General features: G+C 38.7%; 1 protein-coding gene across 1 annotated transcript in view; it reads left to right on the top strand.

Annotated features, from left to right (window-relative positions):
• The window catches only part of RGS22 (regulator of G protein signaling 22), a 60,408-nt gene extending 41,676 nt beyond the window's left edge, over nucleotides 1–18,732 (top strand). The window contains exons 17-25 of the mRNA XM_026841502.1: nucleotides 1,874–2,036; nucleotides 2,652–2,810; nucleotides 5,634–5,696; nucleotides 7,725–7,886; nucleotides 10,775–10,954; nucleotides 12,472–12,633; nucleotides 15,973–16,080; nucleotides 17,748–17,850; nucleotides 18,401–18,732. Coding sequence (XP_026697303.1) covers nucleotides 1,874–2,036; nucleotides 2,652–2,810; nucleotides 5,634–5,696; nucleotides 7,725–7,886; nucleotides 10,775–10,954; nucleotides 12,472–12,633; nucleotides 15,973–16,080; nucleotides 17,748–17,850; nucleotides 18,401–18,543 — 1,243 coding nt within the window. The 3' untranslated portion in view covers nucleotides 18,544–18,732. The remainder of the gene's footprint in view (nucleotides 1–1,873; nucleotides 2,037–2,651; nucleotides 2,811–5,633; nucleotides 5,697–7,724; nucleotides 7,887–10,774; nucleotides 10,955–12,471; nucleotides 12,634–15,972; nucleotides 16,081–17,747; nucleotides 17,851–18,400) is intronic.
• Nucleotides 18,733–19,077: the final 345 nt, after the last annotated feature.

Here is a 19,077-nt window from a genome sequence, read left to right as displayed (position 1 = left end):
GAAATGGTAGGAATCACCAGAGAACAGGTTGCTGGCTAGGATGGGGTCTGGACAGGTATGATGAATTGCCTCTGGGACTTTCTGCCTCTCTGTTAATCACAGACAAGTCCCATCTTAAGTGATAGAGCTCAGCAGAGAAATGTTTAATTTATGGAGAAATATTCTTTTGTAAAAATTAATAATAAAAACATTTGAAAAAGTCTCACAAAACAGTGTTTTAGAGTTGGGTCCACACCTAGTAACTCTGAAGTCCAGCTGGCATGCTACAGTAAAGATGCCGTACTATAAACTGAAGGGATCTTAGAAATAATGCAGTCTGGAAAATTTCAGCAAAGCCCAACAAAAGTGTCATTTGTCTCTTCATCAAAATTTATGGTTGTTATTGCCCAACTGTAAGTGATCCAATTTTCAGGAAGGACAGGCTGTGGAGTACCTGGCCACAAATTCCAGTTAGAAACTAAACAAAGTCCCATTAATTAATATTGTGTTAAATATATAGAATATATTCACACAATTACAGAACAATTTTTGTTAATTTGGCTTAGTGGGTTACCACTTGTTATTCTTGCCAGAGTAACTGACTATGCCCATGCTCCTGATCCACTGAAAGGAAAAAGTAGAGTATGCTAGGATAAGCCACCACTGCAAACAGTTTAAACTAACACACTTTAAGATTATGTATTCTGCTTTTTAAATAAGATGGACATATTTGATCAGTTGTCATAGGTAGATGCCAAGGAGTAAATCCATAAACCACAGTAACTTGGATCACTTGCATTTAGGTGAATTTACTCTCATTGTGACAAACTAGCAAATGAAAGAATTTCAGTCTCAATCAAGCTTAGGTCTGTAAGGGTCTCAGAAGACTTTTAAAAGAAGGACATCTGTTCTTAAGTCAGTCAGATGGTTTTGGAAATTTTGCTCATAGATTAATGCTTATAAAAAGCCAGTTATTAACCAAAGGGAAAAGTGAAACAGATTTGTCCGAATATAACGTTTCATATTTCCTGCTGACAATACAGTGAATGTCCTCATTAAAATGCTCACAAAACCTCGGCTAATAAGATACTATCAGAAAAGAGTCATATAAATTAAACTGAAATTGTAGGCATGTCACTTATTCTGTCCTCTGTTTTAAAGCACAAACCCAATATATGTTCTATTAAAATAAACTTAAATTGACAGTGTACACTCAAATAATTATGAACAATATATAGATCAAGAATTGCATATGGAGATTATTTGTCACTTACTAGGAATAATGAAATAAGTAGTATCAGTAACTTATGAGAAGGCAGCCCACAAAAAGCCCTAGAAACACAATTTACCATGAATTATTTTATCTGCTTGACTGTGGACTGACTTAAGCTCTAGCACTTCACACGGGGTAAGGAAGAGGGTGATTTCTGGGGCTGATGTTCCCAGCTGTAATCCCTGCTTCTTTCTCAGGCGGTACGAGGAGGAGGCAGAACACTGAGAACTTGTCTCCTGGTGGCTCACAGCCTCAAACTGCTTCAAATTCTCATCTGTTTCATTTTTCATTCACTCTGTGAGCTCTGCACTATGGCTCTGTTTCACAGTCCCTGCTGGATTTAGCAGCGGCACATTTGAGGAGGTTACTCCTTTCAGGGTATGCCAGAAGGGACCCTAAATGAGATCCCTAAGATGTGTGTTTGATCTGCCTGTTCAGCAAGTGCCATAGTCTCACCACATGGTATTAGCAAAGAAAAAATGACATAAACTTTCAGTCCAATCTGACCTGGTATTTAGGGCTTGAACACTTTGGTTGCTTGTGGTTAAACTAATAACTCCCTGGGATGTTAATGAAATTAACACAATATTGAAATAACATTCTGTTTAAATTTGTTTGTAGCATGGATCTTTTATGCTGGCTAGATATTGAACAGTTCAGAAAGATGGTCCACAAGGATAAAGAAAAAAGGGAGGAAAAATCTAAGGACATTAAAAAGAAGTACTTAAACAAAAATTACTTCTTTGGACCCAACAGTCCAGCTACCAGAGAACAACAAGAAGAGGTACCAGTTACAAAACCATTCATAAAGAATAATCACACTGAATGTGACGGAGATAAAAGTCCATAAGCAGCTTTGCTCCTGCTTTTCCCCAGGCTATACTCCTCAAATCTTACCTATATTTTTTGCCAGAAACCTGATTCTGTTATGTGGGAGTGCCTTCCTCCCTGTTCAGGCTCTTCCTCCCCTGTCCTTTCAGAACATCTCTCTTAAACACTGATCTGAGGCTGAAGCCAGAGAGCATGCACAACACAGATCAGAAAAAGTGTAAAAATGACTTTCAGGCAGAGTGACTTGTTCCAGCTTTCTATTTCAGTATGTCAGTAAAGCCACAGACAGCAAGTCTGAGCTGTAGTACTCTGATATATCTTGATACTTAGGAAATTTACTTGGTCAAGCTGGGGTATTATTTGCCGAAGTCTGTATTCTATTATAGGTAGGGACAAATGTAATCGGTTCCCTTTTATGAAAAGTACATGTGAGCCTTGGGTAAGCATGCATTAAATGCTTTGCTTACAGTTAAGCTCATGCTTTGCTAAATCAAGGATGTAGAGAGATAAAGGGCTTTTGGTATACACAAAAGTTTATGTCATGTGTTATTGTATTTGGATTGCTTAGCTAATACATTCAGGTGGAGGATGGGGACAAATGCTTCATGATCGACTTTCAGCAGTGGTTCTGCTAGAAATTCAGCAATGCGTCCAGAAGAGATTAGAAAAACAATGGCTGCCATTGTTCCTGGCAGATGAACACCATGGGGCGAAGGGACAAGCAAAGGTAATTTTTGAACAGCAGCAACACATCCAGGCATTGTTTTTTGTTTGGCTCATAATTTACCACTGGGATAAAATGTTTCAGAGGAAAAGCAGCCCACAACTCACATTTAGTTTACACTAGAAGAATCACTGTAGCATGTACAAGTTGAAACATTTAGCTTGATAACTGTGAAGGCAGTTCCTCTGAAGGCTTAGTCTAGCTGACAGTATTATTGTTAGATCCCGAATCTGAAGGACATGGTGTTAACTCCGCTGCCAGCCAGACTGCCAGGGGAAAACTAGTCTTTGCTATAGTGCTGTAGTGCTCCATATGCCATTTTGCCCTAGCCATACACTTGCACACAGAAGAAATGTTGCTTTGTGTGAAGGTTTTGCCCAAGGGGACAAGAACACAACCCAATGAGTGGGCTTCCCAAGCTGTATTCTCTCTTTCTTATGTTGTCCGTCTTCTCCCACCAGGAGCTGCAGTGACTGTAGAATTGACTCCAGGACCTGTGAAATTCTGCTGAGTGGGGAGGTTAATGGCTAGAAGCCTTGTTCCAATTGGCCACTTCAGAAAGTTGCCAGAAAACTTGGAATGAGGAGCCTTTGACTCCTGCTGGCTCATTAGAAAGACTGGGGAATGGGCAGAGTTAACATCTGCCTTTTATGAGAGTGCCTCTGTGGCTGGGATCTGTGTAGGGAGATCATCCTGCTGGTGACGTGCAAAAGACTTGTTTTTTGCACTTCCACAACAGCTCTGAAATGTGAATGTCACAGCAGAAGGAAACTTGACAGTTCCACCAAGCAAACACATATGCACACTGCATTGATTCATAAAACTTGTTTTCTATCATCTTTTTAACATCAAGAAGGTTGTCAGAAGTGCTTATGAATTGGATCCTTTTAATTGATTCAGAACACTAAGCAATCTGAAAAGTATAGGTTCTGATAAGACAAGCTGTAATTTTAGTAATGATTATGTTAGTTAAAGCAAAATTTTCTCATCCTTTCTAGCTGAACTTTGCCTCCTTTACAAGCCCTGGCACAAGACCATGCAATAAGACTAAGCCACTGTTGTAGTTTAACCCCAGCCAGCAACTAAGCCCCACACAGCTGCTTGCTCATTTCCCCCTGGTGGAATGGGGGAGAGATTGGAAGAGTAAAAGTGAGAAAACTTGTGGGTTGAGATAAAGACAGTTTAATAAGTAAAGCAAAATCTGTGCATGCAAGCAAAGCAGAACAAGGAATTCATTCACCACTTCCCATCGTCAGGCAGGTGCTCAGCCATCTCCAGGAAAGCAGGGCTCCATCATGTGTAACCGTTACTTTGGGAATACAAACACCATCACTCTGAATGTCCCCCCCTGTCCCTCTTCCCCCAGCTTTATCTGCTGAGCATGACAACATATGTCATGGAATATCCCTTTGGTCAGCTGTCACAGCTGTGTCCCCTCCCAACCTCTTGTGCACCCCCAGCCCACTCACTGGTGGGGTGGGGTGAGAAGCAGAAAAGGCCTTGATTCTGTGTGAGCACTGCCTGTATTATAAACACTGTTTCCAGCACAAATCCTAAACAAGTCCCATACTAGCTACCAGAAAGAAAATTAACTCTATCCCAGCTAAAGCCAGCACATTCTCCACCCCTTATTCCATACCATTTATGTCATGGTCAGGTCCCACAGTGCATCCTCATTAGCCACCCCCCTGCTTTCCAATCCTTTGATAAAATACAGATATCATTCCCTTAGTCTATAGACCACCCTTGTGAAATATCTGCAAACTGTCCTTAAATGTCCACTGAGTTCATTTAGTCCATGACTTTGGACTCCATCTGTAGTGGTGGTCACTGAGGACAGGAGAGGTGGTGCGTTGTGTGCTTACTGGGCACCAAAGCCAGCTCAGGTCTGCTCACGGCTGCATGTGCGCTACTTATTGCAAGACTTGTCCTCTACTGCTTCCAGTGATTCCTGCTGTAGTAATTCCTATAACATGCAACTCAAATCCTGGGTTGCAACAACTGAAAGGTATTTCCATTACAATCTCCAACCCTGCCCCTTTGGACCAGATCATAGGGTTTAACACTGCAATGAACTCTTCCCCTCGTTCCTGCTCCGGCTTGGACTTACCCAGGACTGGAAGCTAGGGTCTCATGCCTCTTCTTGCACCTGCTGTCAGGAAGAGTAGCCCATGCAGTTTGGAAAATGCTGTATTCAACTCTAATAAACAATTTACAGGAAATACATACTTCTAATGAGCTTTTAGTCTTTTCCTAACTCCATTTACATCTGACTGCTCTCTTCTCTTTCTTATTGCAAATTCAGAGGATGAAAAGGTCTTTTGAAGAAAGTATTTTAGAAGAAATGAAACCAGATGACATTCTCTGCTTGGCTTCATATTTCACAGTGACCAAACACTGTGGGCATGCTATGTAGTCCTTATTCAGAAAATCTGCCCTTGATTTGAGGTGTATTTTTGCTACATAGAAGCTGCAGGATCAAGTCTGTATTTCTGATACAGCTGTCTAAAGGAACTAAAACCATTTCTTACCAAAAAAAAACCAGCAAGCCCAACATTTGTTCCTAACATAGGGGTAAGGTAAACGAGTGGAAGAGCACAGTTTGACTACTATTGCCTCTTGTCTTCCCCAGTCTTAATGAGCATGTGCTCATTTGTAGCTGAACAAGGGATGGTATTCAGTGTAAGTCCACAATACATTTCACATATAAAGATCCATACAAAGACATATGAACTAATTTACCACTGTTGTCTCAATCATTAGAGTACTGAACATGAAACAAGAAGATTTTAAAAATACAATTATCATCTTTTGTTCAAACCATAGATAAGGGACATTACTGAAGATCTTCCATGCCAAAAACAGGAGAAGAAAACTAGGATGTGGAAGGCAAGTGAAGTTTACTGTGTCACTTCTGTCTGTGGTTTCACTGTCTTTTCTGTTTGGACCTTGCACATCCTTCACAGTTTCCCTGCTGACAGTGTGAGGTCCAAATATAATGCTGTCAAAACCAGGTATAATTGTATTTGCTACAGTGGACTGATTACTCACATTACTGGTGAATTTAGCTCCCTGCTGCATGTTCACAGTAAATTTCTCTCCCTTACTGTCTAGAGAGGTCATACTTGACAAAAACATGTTTCTTGTCCTGGGCTTTGGAGCACTCTTAACACTCCTCAAACTGGTATTGTGCCTTTAATTCACATTTATCTGTATTTTGCATGCAGTGGACTTATTGGGACAAGCTGTTCATTCCAGCATCTGGTAGTTTATTTATTATTGCGAGTGGATTACGTGCAGACACAAAAGGGAATGTGAAGTATGCAGTGGAGTGGGCAGGTTTAATCATATCTCACAGTATCTGTTTCATTTAGAATTGTATTTTAATCTTACAGCACTGAGATAATATCAATTTTAAACATCTTAAACCTTTGTAATAATACATTTCATCAGATGTTTGCCAGTTTTTTCCTCTTGAAGAGCAGTGAACTCTCTGTGATTGCCAACATACAAGTTGTGTACATTTATTCAGTTGAACTTTTATTGTCTGTTGAAATCAAACTGGAGACCCGGTCACCAATTATCCATGCAAACCATTAGCTCGAAAGGGATCCAAAGTGCATGTGGGTTCTGTTAACTGAGTTTTCCCTTTGTTTGTCAGGAAGAGGGTTATTTTCTATGTTCTGATTCAAGATTGACCCATAAAATGAGCAGTGTTCATATCTTAGTATAGGGGTGGGAGCAACGTTTTGTTCTTCCCTTCATGAATATGTCACAGAAATAATCTTTCCTAGAAGTTGCTCAAATCCTGGTCACAGAGGATAATACATGTTTAGAGAACTGGAGGAGGGCTGAGAATATGCCACCTTACTGTCTAAGCTGAGCCACCTTTATTTTAACCAAAGGGCCCTCTGGACCACCACCACCCACCCTCTCATAAGGGGATGCTCTCATTCCTGGCAGGCTCTGTGGAGGTCTAACCGTAAGCATAACTAAGTATAATGCCTGTTTTTAAGAGAAGCTGCAGAAAGACCTTCAGCTTAGAATCAGGTTAGATTTCCAGGATGGTCTGCAACAACTAAAAACGTTTCTGTCCCATGCTGACCATTGAACAGCACTCAATCCCTCCAGGACTTCAAGAGTTTTACACCACTGTTAGAAGACAGTTTTCATTCATCCATCTGATAACAAAGGGGGGTTGTTTGGCTTGCTCCTCAGTAACAGCACAAGAACTGTTTGTTCATGAAGACAGGCCAGCCTGAACTTAATTTCAAACAAACTGTCCCTGTATAAGCCATCTTTCTTGCTCCACCCTTTCCTGGCTGCCTACCGCTCTGTGTTTTGCAGCATGAGGATTTCCAAAATGTCTTGATGACTTTAAATTCTATTTTATTACTGGTAGCTTTATTCCACAGAGAGCAAACTCTCCAGCTTCTGTTGGTGATCATAGCAACACATTTCAAAGCTCATTCTCTTGGTGAGATCCCTGTCAGAAGCATTTTACAACTTTAAGCTATGTGGTCTGTCTGTTCCTTTTCCTTTGTTGTTTGTTTGCACAAAACTCAAACTGTTCTCTAGAAAAGTAGCCTGTTGCCATAATCAATAACAATAGCTGTTTCCATACTTTATAGTATGTTGTCATATGGTCTAAATCATTGTCAGTCATTTCCTCTCCCATCACGTCTTCCAAAAAATGTTGCCCAAACCAAACTGGAAAAAAAAAGAAAAAAGAAAAAAGAAGGAAAGAAAGAAATGAAACCTTGCCACATTCTATTGTATCCATGTCATAAACTCATAAACTACTGAAAGTTAGGGTCAGTGCAAAGATAAAAATCAGACAGTTTATGCTAACTAATGCCTTTGTTATTGCTTTTTGAAACAAAGTTTATTTGGTGCATTTATTTCTTCTTTTGACAGCATGTGGACAATAAGTGGGTTTCTTCATCTAGTGAAATAATTGCTTTCCGCAAAGCACTGTTGAATCCAGTGACAGCAAATCAGTTTCAACGCTTTGTGTCACTGAAAGGAGACCTGCTGGAGAATGGAGTGCTCTTTTGGCAAGAGGTTCAGAAATATAAGGTATGGTGGTAAAATGGAGCAAGGGGATTTTAATTCAATTTGTAAGCAAAGGCATTCATTACTTATATTAGGAGAATTTTAACAATAATATCTTTGGGTATTTTTTTATTCATAGTAAAACCTCTTTCACTGTTTAAACTGGTTTTAGTTTGATGCAAATCCTTACTACTTAAGGATAGCTATTTTGATGTGAATGTATTATTTCTTTATTTCTTCATGCTTCTTCAAACTGTAACATTCTTCTGAGTCTCTAAAGGGACACTACTAACCAGCTAATGCCCAGATTTTGGTATACATCTGCTGAGCAGTAGAAAATATGCAAGCGTTAAAATGTTCATTCTGTCTTTATAGTTACATACTGTTAAATAATGGGATTATTGCTGAATTTGGTAATCACTCAAAAACCAGAGAAAACTTTTAAGTTCAATCAAATGTATAGATGTAAAGCTAGCATCTACCCGAAAAGCTTTTATGTACAACACATACCATGGCTCCCTTGCACTCTGTACATTTGGCTGCATCTGAGGATGTGGTCAAGGTGAAACGTGATGGGGAAGGCCAGCAGGAATTGCCTCTCTCCCCTTTGTGAAACTGCAGCTGCGTGGGGTGAAACACAATGGGAAACTCTGGAGTGAGCCTTTAAATCACACTGCAGCCTCCTAGTAGCACCTGGACCAAATGCAGTGGCACCACAGATCTTTGACTTGTTCCTCACTCCCTTTGCCTCTGGGATATTGCTGATCCAAAAGTGCTATCGGTGTGCCGAGCCTCTCCTGCGCTTCTGACCATAGCCTGTGCACGCATGGCAGGCAGGGAGCATGAGGTTAGCTAACATGCTCAGAAATTAGGAGACAAACACAGTTGATGCTGCAGTAGCACTTGGAGATCCTGCTGCAGGCATGTGGGTGTATTTTCACTGTTTAATTTTATGCATTTGAATTTGGGGTCTGCTTTAGAAGCTGAAGCAAGTCTGTTTCCAGGGGGCAACCCCTAAGCGAGGACTCATCAGCTGAAACGCTCTCTGGGGGTGCTGCTGTCTCTCTCTTGGTTACAGACTGACTTAGGATAGAAACTTGACATAAAGGCATCTGAAGTTCCATATCATAAATCCTTCTTGAAATATTTGCTGTTTTTTCAGATTTGTGACTCTTCATTGCTACATTGTGCAGGATGTGGAAACTTTCTGTAAATTAATGTGGAGTGTATTTTAGATTGTTTTCTTTGTGGATCTGCTCTCTGAAGAAAGCCTTCATTGTTTTATGTCCCACCCCCTCTCCTTCATTTATGTTAATTTTGTTTGTCTTCTTATCAAGAAAAAGTACAGTCTGACCATATTTCTACATGCATGCAATTTGTCATGGTTGGCAGTTGATGCTCTTTATAGAAGCAAAGGGCTGGAGTAGTAGGAGTGTTGTGGGTCAGTCTGAACTGGAGGAATATTGCCAAAGACGTGGGCAGCACTTTGCACAGCACAAACTTGTATTGTCTGAGCCCAATCATGCCATCAGATTAGAAAGAACTCCTCTTAGAAGTCAATGACTGCATTGCTCCTTGTAACCCATGGGCTGGCGGCACATCTTGGGACAATCAAAAAACAATTCTTTTTTTAAAAACAAATATGAAGAAATATAACTCTGAGGATCACTTCCATCTGTTCCTCTATGTTCATGTCTCATCCCTCTTCATATCATATGGCTTGTTTGTCTTCCCTCTTACTACAGCCCTCTGCCTTTCCTTCTGTGCAAAGGAAGCCATGATATATTCTTAGGGTATATTGAATATGGTTTTGTATTGCCTTACTTTCTTCACTGTAGCTGTTATCATTCTTTTTTTCCTTTACAAAACTAAAAAGTATTCATAATAAAACAAACCAGCTCTTTCATATACCACATTTCTGGTTAAAAGCCCTGTTTTTAATTTCTTTGCAAAGTAAGTATGCAGCCTCCTATACCAAAACTAAATGCACATTCTTCATTTAGAGAGCTCTCTTCCTGAAAATTCTCTAGAGTGCCCATTGTGTCTTTAGTAGATATATGTGATAATCTCCTAGTGTTATAAAAATTTCTTGATGTTTATGGATAGATGGAAAGTTTGTGTTTCAAAGCATTTGAAGGAAGTTTGAATTGATCTTCCTTCTTGTCAAAGTCCAATGGTAGCATCATCAAAGTATGAAAACACAGTAATAACAGATTTTACAATAACAATAACATTTTAAAAAGTAGAACCCCCTCAGTGTTTCTTTGGTATCTCAGACTTGTAAGTTCAGGTTTGGTTTGTATTCTGTTCTGCACAGAGTTATGTCAAACACTGAGGTTTTGGGAAACTAGAAAATCTTAATGAATGGGGAAAATAGAAGATTTCAATGAATGGAAGATTGTACCGGTAGCTGAAATTTTCCCCTCTGGTGCCAATATTCCTGGACATACATTGTACCCTCTAAATAACTCCCCTCTTTTCTTGGAGTCTTTAGAGCATTTATTTGTCTTTTAGTTATCACGGTTATGCTAGTCATAGCAGGCTCATTGTGAGAATCAGTGCATTTCACACCTGTAGGTGAAGTTCTCTTTTCAGAAATGTCTCCTATTTGCCAGTAATGTACTTAGACAGAATGAAGGATAAAAACTATCCTGTTCCATCAGAACATGCAGGCAGTGATTATCACCTAAAAGCAATTGCTATATATCTGCATTTGCAAACCAGAAGTCCCACTCATGTCTTCACTATGTCTTTGACTATGTACATTTGCTATGAGAATTTTGTCCTACATACTGAAGGAACCTATTGTATAATTATTTTTATATGGCTATTACTCTTCAATCACTGGGCCCCTGTAAAGGATCTTGCATCTCTCTCTCCATTGACTGAAAATGCTATTTTTTGTCTTTCAGGACTTGTGCCATTCTCATTGTGATGATGCCACAGTCCAGAAAAAGATTACAGCTATTATCAAACGCTTTATTAATTCTGCCGTACCCCCAGCTTTGCAGATTGACATCCCAACTGAACAAGCAAAGACGATTTTGGAGCACAGGAAAGAACTAGGACCTTACATTTTTAGAGAGGCACAGGTAAGAAGCTGGAAGAATATCTGTAATAGCGCTGGCTAGAATCTCTGCGCTTGATTTTAAGGACTGTCTCTGTTGCTTTTGTGACAATATGGACTGCATTCATAAGCCTAGGCATGCAAGAGAACACTATGGTCATGCAGTTCAATGAAGACTATGGTGGAGATGACAGAGAGGCTTCAGATATTTACTGCTCAATAATCTGGGCAAACTCTGCCAGCTAGTTGATCCTGGAAAGGTGTTATCCAGGTGTGTGTTAGGAATTCCCGCAGTAGAAATGAATTCTGTCTATGTTTTTAATTGCTTGTTCTTTACCACTTGATTAGTGTTAGAGAAGTAATTTGTAGTTTGAAAGTTTGTAGTTTTTGTAGTTTATGAAAAAACATAAAGCACAAAGATTAATTTACTGAATGCCTTTCCATTTATTACAGAAAGTCTGTATTAAATAGCTGCAGAAAATTTTCTTTCTGATCTTTGTGCTAATCAGCCTGAACAGCAATTTGTGAACCTTTACTACAGGCTTACTGTTTTCTTATTCCTCATTTACTGTCTTCTCTGACATATCTTCTAGACCCAAGAAAGTTAATTCCTCTTTCTTTTCCTATAAAATTGCCACCAACACCTTTAAACATCAACTGTGAGTCCATAAAGTGTTTGGATCACAAGAGATGAATGGTTTGTCAGAGAAAAGGCTTCATATAGGTCCTAAGAAAAATAAGTCTCAGTTCAGCCTGTATAAACCCCAGTGAACTCCAGAAATGTGGCACAAAACCAAGGGAAGAACTTGGCTAAAAAGCTGTGACAGCGACTCACATGTCACTTTCAAGTCTGTTGAGCCAGAAGCAGTGAGGTGCTGAGCATGCTCGGCTCCTTTGAAGCCAAGTTCTCAATGAGAATTAAACATCTAAATAAATTGAAAAATGTGAGCCTTAGTACGTGCAGCAACAGAATTCACTGAGCCCCTCTGTTTGCTTTTCTAAAATTGTTTTTCTTATTCTAGTTCAAAAAAGACCCTGTGAGAGATTATATCATTTAAAAATTATCCAAGATTTGCTCATAGATCTGTAATGTGGTTTAAGAGCCTTTCCAGAGGCAAAAAAGTATTTCCTTTCTCTTAAGGAGGGGAAAAACCCCCTCTCCCTAATGAACTGAATATTTGAAATACTTGAGCAGAACAGTGGTGCAAAAGCAATTCTACTGGTGTATATTTTATCAGGAATACTTGTAAAAAATGATGGATGTTTTCATTAATGCAAACAATTGTTTAGGGAAATATAAAAAAAGAAAGTGCCTTTTAACTGTGTTTTAGGAAGATTTCTCACCAGTAATAAAGACACTGATGAAAAGCATGTGCCGAGCAAAGTTGGGCTGAAATGTCAGGACACAGTACGTGGGAGGAACAAGGCTGTGTATTCAAAAAGAAATAGTTATTTCATTCTCATGGTAAATTACATTTTATTTTACAGTAAACCCTGTTTTCTTAATATGGTTAAGATTGATTTTCTTTTCTTTGTGTGCAGATGACTATATTTGCTCTTCTGTTTAAATTCTGGCCGAAATTTTGTAAGTTTCGAAGCAATTTGGATAGTGACAAAATTCTACTTGCCTTGGAGAGAAAAAAGGGAAAAAAGACACGAAAGAAGAAAGGCAAAACAGCAGAGGTAAGGCTCACAAAGTTTCAGGTGGCAGCTGATGAACTGCATAAACTCCTTCATGAGCAAACAAACATGAATTCAAATATCCCTTTCTCAGCCAGATCCAAAGCTACTGGAATATTTTTGTTAGAATTCAAGCTTTACATGTGACCCGGTCCTAGGGCGATTAGCTCCCAGTCCTGCCAATGCATATACATCTGTTTAACTTGAAGCAGATGAGTCAATGGAATACTACTTTCATTAAGCAGAGGGGAAAATGTATTTTAGTCATATTTTGTGCCAAGAGAAGAGCAAAAAAGAGGGCTGAATTAAAAAAAAAAAAAATAAATCTGTGTACAGTCCATGTGTACAATGGGTAACTGCAGACCTGTTCGTGCTTTCAGTATGTACTGTCCTATTTTAGAATTTACAGTTCTGGGTCACTATTGAAAGCAAACCCAAACCAAACCCGATTTCATATCTATTTTTCAGAGGAAGAATTTGAAAAGTCTGCACATTATTTTAGAAAATATTTATGTGCTAATTGCTTTGTATAGTCTTTGTCTTTGCTTGACTATTTCTCAGCTTTAACAGTGAAATTGTTAGACTGTTCACAATGAGTTTCCAGACAGTTTCAGTGCATTAGCAGAACTGTGACCTCCACAGTGGAATGTTTCCTTGAAAAATTATTTTTCTTGGAATTTTATTATTAAAATATAATGGATTTTTTTTCCTATTGATTATAGGCTTTGTAAAAGTTTATTTTTTATGAAATGTAATTGTTTGGCCAGCTTTGAGGAGAGAACATTCCTTTAAGGTCAGAGAAATTATTGGACTTGCAAACTATCATAAGTAGCATTAAAAGACCTTTACATTTTTAAAATACCATGTACACATGTGTTGAGATGTTACTCATGATGAGAACCACATGAGTACCTGGACAGATAAAGACATGTATGCCCATAAGAACACATACACATTGTTATCCTCTTTTAGACACATGAAAACTGAGGACCAGTGAAGCGTTACTCAAGGCCACACACCAATGTCAAGTGAAGTCTAAAATCCAAGAACTCATGTTCCTTTCTCCAAAGCATGTTGCGTCCATACAGTTATGTCTGGCAAGGCCATTGGCAATACTTACAGTACAAGAATGCAATATTTCAAAGTAATGCACTTTTGTGTTTTCACAGACTTATTTTTTCCATCTGTTTGTTGCCTGTCTATAAGATTTCTGATTAAGATCAAGGAAGTAAAGACCAATTCTTGGCCAGGAAGGCAAAAACCTAGCTTTTATGGAGAACAAATGGGAAAGGTGAATTACCCTTCTAAGCGGGGAAATAGGGTAGGAAATTTTAGAAAGTGACAGAGAATGCAGTTCAGTAAACAGTTTGCAGACTATTCTCACGAAAAATTATCAGTAAAACAGTTACCTTTTAAAATTTATTGAAAGAATAAGTGGAACAGATATTTTTTTTATAATGTTTTCCCTTTTTATTATTGTTTAAAGAATTTGCCATTCCCTGTTCTCTTGCCTGCCATTTCTGCCCCCTCAGTAACAACATAACTATTCAAATGATTTGGCATCCCGGAAGGATACTGATAAGGTTCATCCAACATAAGCGACAGCAGGCTCACTTGGCAGCTTGTAGAAGGCGATGGTTTCTTGGCATTTAAAATAATGTTGATGCTCCTCTGCTTCACGGGGCTCCTGTTGAAGGAGAGGAAATCTCTGGCTGGGGTTAGAAGTTATATTTTTTTCTTTGTATTTTCCAGCCTGCCCCCTCCAGTCTGTTGCCATATTGGTTTTGTGTCTGGGAGGTAGAGATGGGTAGGTACGGGGTGTAATAAGCTAGAACATTCAGTATAATACAATGCTTCAGTACTGAGCTTAAAAGATTCTGTCTTGGGGTATTTGTCATTGGTATGGCACAGCTATATGGGCTCATCTTTGACCTGTCTGGGGATCTGTTCCTTTGTTAACTGCTAGATGCACATGCCACTTACTTTAAAAATATATCATTAGTCACTTTTTGCAGACTGTATTGATGCCAGTATTTGTAATTTGTTGTATATACAATTGCATTTTACCTCCAAAATAGATTTTGGATTTTTTGCTTTCAAGTGTACAAAATAGTTTTAACTTACACTGTAAATCTGTACATACTCCTTCCATGCCCTTAGCAGAGAAAGGTAAAACCATAAGCATTAATATTCCTTTTTCATGTTTCCCTCATCTCTCTTTAAGCTACACAGCAGTAAGTTTATTTGTTAGTAAGTGATTTAATGTCACGGGGTGTGACATTGCCATAATGTTGCCTGATTTATTATGAGAAGACATTATTAAAGACCTCCCTTAATTCACCATTGTCACTGTGAAAGCTAGCAAACATAAACTGCAGTATATTAGTATACATGCTACTTCTGTACTTGCTTTGGCATCCCTGTTCCATCAGTTGAGTGTGCCACAGAAGTTAGTAAGCCTGGTTCTGGAGAGAAGATAAACATCACACTGCCCGTGTGATGTCTGTGACTTTGGGCCGTTCCATACCCAAAAGTCACCGTTATAGATGATGGGTTCACAGCGCTATGAGGATGATGAAGTAGTAAAAGACACTTTGGGAACAAGGAAGTAGGATATTCTAATCCTTTTCCAGATCTTTCAGGGACTTTCTGAGTGACTTTGGGAACCATTTGACCTCTCTTTTTTCTTTACTTTCTCATTGTGGGAGGGAGGAACATGGGAGGATTATATTACTGGTCTCATGGGGATGTTGTGGGGTTAGTTATGTGAGTTTAATATGAACATTGATTAATGTTCATAAAGAGTTTTGGGATCATCAGACAGAACGTGCAAAGGTGCAGCCTTAGGAAAACAGTAAAACAACACGAAAATGACAAATCACCCGAGCAGTTTGCCAAGGGTTAGAACGCCTTGTCCTTCACTGTAAATGTTTTAAATCTGATTGCCTGTTTTCCTAACATGTATACTGTAGTTTATTCACAGGTACTGGACCAAGTTGGAATTAATCATGACAAATCCCATGTTCTACATTTATTCTTGAGGCCAAATTAGAGGATGACAATGGCCTCTGTCCTAAAAATATATCTGTTGCAGATCTGCCCTCTCACTTAGCTGTATTTTGGAGCAGGTATTGAATCTGAAAGGACAGTGTGCAGGAGCATAGAGGTCAGGAAACTCTGATTAGGACAAAGAAATGCTTTAAAAAAATAGTATCTTCTGCTATTTTTTATTATGCCCAACGTGATGAATTATGAAATCGGGCACTACAAAACATTACTGCATATGACACTATCTCTTTTCCAATGCTAATTTAGCTCAGTAACTACTGTTTACATCTAATTTTGAATTCTTATTATTGGCAGGGTAAAGAAGTGGGGACAAACCTCGCTGGTCTGTCAAGCAGTCCTTTGGTGGATGAGTTTGGTGTGGAGAGAGGACCAGCATCATTTTCAGATGGATATGGGTGGCAGGTGAATAATAAACATTTTGCTTACAGATATCATCATTCAAGAGAGATAAAATTATCTTAGGAGAATGGGAAGGTGGAGATTGGTTTTGAATACTACTGTCATACAGTTCTTCAATAACTGTTCATTCTTCTACAATTAACTTTGCTATTATGTTTACCTACATTACAGGTTTATTTAATTTTCTCAAGATTTAGGTTCTGAGTAGTATTAATATTTAACACCATATTAAATCATTTATGTGTGTAGATTTAAAAAGAATATTTAAAGATAAATTGAAGAAAAGAAAGTCTTGAATAAGAAGCTTTTCATGACTTGTGAAATTAACTTGGGAAAGAACTTGGTTGAGGCTTGAGTCCTGTTCTGCTTGTATGTCAAAAGCTGAAGTCATTTAAGAAATCTAGGTATTTGGATAGAAAAATCTAAGAGAAAATAGTTCTTCAGTATTTCTTCCACAACAACTCTCACGATGCATCAAATCTGTAGTGAAAAGGTAACAGTCATTTTATTGAGAAACAGGAATAACAGACATGCCACCTTGGGCGCATCAAGGGCTAATTCATAGCTGAGTTGACACTGCCATAACATAATGGGGAATCTGTGCAACCACATAATCACAGCTATGTCATGTGATGCAGGAGTAAATTGCACTTCGGCCACTGCTTGTACTGCATAGAGCTCTTCCTGTGGCATTATGTTAGCGATCAGCAGAATATAGAAACAGGCAGTCTGAAATAGCCCTAAAACCTGAAACCACGTGCAAACTCTGAGTGTTAAGCTCATGCTCTTATCCCTTAAATGGACCTTTTTACTTTTGCTCATACCTATTAAAAAAAAAAAAAAAAAAGTGAGTTGAGTGAGACAGTACATCAATATCATATGCCTAAGCCCTCACAAAGAGGCAGGTAATTGCAGAAAGAGCAATAATCTTTTATAGAGCAGTTTTATCTCCAAGCCTCTTTCTGCTATAAGAAGATGCTAGAAGTTCTTACTGAGTTATGACATGATGGATTAGCCCCAAACTTCTTATGCTGTAGGGGGAAAAAAAAAGCCAAATAAAAGTACAGTTCCCACACCGCTTTGGGAGAGTGACCTAAAATTTACATGGCACCTGAACTGTGGCTGTTGCAATGTAAAGAGCCACATTTGTTCCTTTGAAAAGAAAAGGATGACATTTCTAGTTGATCTGCCCCTAGCAGTAGCAGCATTCCGCCAGAGAGAGCAGGCAGAAAGAACTGTGAGGCTAATGAGACCTTTGATGACTTGAGAAAGGACACACTGGAAGGATGGGCCAGGGAGATAAAATCAAGTCCTCAATAGCACAAAAGACTTTTATATTGGGAGAGGAAAGGTCTGCTGTACTTAGGTTTTGAAGACAAAAGGAGAGAGAATAGGACTCAGACCAGGGATGGAAAAGAAATGTATGTAAACATCTTATCTATCAACCTTGCTTGAGTTGCATTTCATGGCATTTTGAGATTTGCTTATTTGCAGCAATACTATTTTTCCCATGATTCCAGTCTTGTAATGACAAAATTTATCTTCTTAATAATTGTTGTTATTCAGTAACAGAGATATAACATAAACAAGTTTTTTGTCTCACTGTTGAAATGGACCAGGAATTACAGTGATTTGATTTGGAGGCTGATGGTTTTTAATGGTTCTTGCAGGCTTCCTGGTCCTATTCCAAATACATAGAAGCCTTGGAGCAGGAGAGAATACTCCTGAAAATGCAAGAAGATCTGGAGAAAACCTCAACATCATTCCTTACAGGTTGTTACCCAAGCTCTGTAGCTTAGGACAAGCTTATAGTTCAGGTGAAATTCTCTCAGTATAAGGACTTTGCTCTCCTTTGAAGTTACATACATAAACCTCTGCCTCTCTTATGCTGCCTACAGGGGAGTTGCTCATACTCATGAATGATAAGTTTTCTAAGAAAGGGAAAGTGAAAGTTGCAGAGTATTAGCATTCCTTTTACTGCAGAGAGGAATATGGACATTTCTTCATTTCACAGAGTGACATTGCAATCATATTTGGTTGACACATATATTTCACCCATCTGGCTTCTTGTGCTTCATCAACTTACATACAACCAGAGAGATGAAACTTTTTTTTCACCAGTTTGTCAGTATGCTTTCGGGTGATGTAAGAGGCATTGCTTCATCCTTGTTTCAGCTGTGAATATCCTCTTAGGTCTTTCCCAAGGATATTATGACCTACTTGTTCATTTAATAGCTCCATTTAGCAGGGGGGCTAGCAATAGCACTATGTAATACTAAATTTCTTCAGTTTCCCATGATTTTAATTTTCTTTCCATATACAGGTACCTCGTCTATGTCCTTCCCAAAGCCTGGAAACTCTGAAAAATCCACTATTTCTCCAAAGAGTAGTGTGATTTTTGAGAAACACTCAAATCTTTCCAAAAAACAGAAAGTGAGTACCAGACTGCCAACAAGTGTGCTTTGAAATTTGGATTGCCAAAAGCTAGTTTTCCTGCTGTCAGTGCTGATGTTTATTAGTAGCAAGTTATCCCACTCCAAATCACATTTAACTGAAGCTGTACAGTCTCAACATGAAGGCAAGATTATTTTTCACTCCAACCATGGTTAGTGGACCTAATATTGACCAGATGAAATTTTGTTGAAAAATGGTAGTCTCTGAAATGCTGTCATCTAAGCTTCCCAGTTAAAATATTTTAAATAGGAGCATGAGATGACTGGAGGAAACTCAGACCCCATGGAGTTACTGGCAAGTGCCTGACACAGAACTAGCAAGAGATCATCTCTACTGAAGCCAATTAAATATTAGAATGGGAGAAAGAAGTGGGACAACAGAGATCTGATAAAGACAGAAAACCAGATTTTGCTTCAGAGCTTGAAAAAAAGCTAGATGGAAGAATCCCCTGGAGGGTTTTTTTAAGCCTATGCTGAAATTAAGTGGATTTAAAAAAAAGAAAAATAGAACTTGGACTACTGCCCCCCTTCCTTCTTTGCTCCTCCC

This window comes from Athene cunicularia, assembly GCF_003259725.1.
Source record: "Athene cunicularia isolate RWA chromosome 2 unlocalized genomic scaffold, athCun1 chr2_part1, whole genome shotgun sequence".
NCBI classification, from domain to species: domain Eukaryota; kingdom Metazoa; phylum Chordata; class Aves; order Strigiformes; family Strigidae; genus Athene; species Athene cunicularia.
The sequence above is the reverse complement of the archived record's forward strand: the minus strand, read 5'-3'. Positions and strand labels throughout refer to the sequence as shown.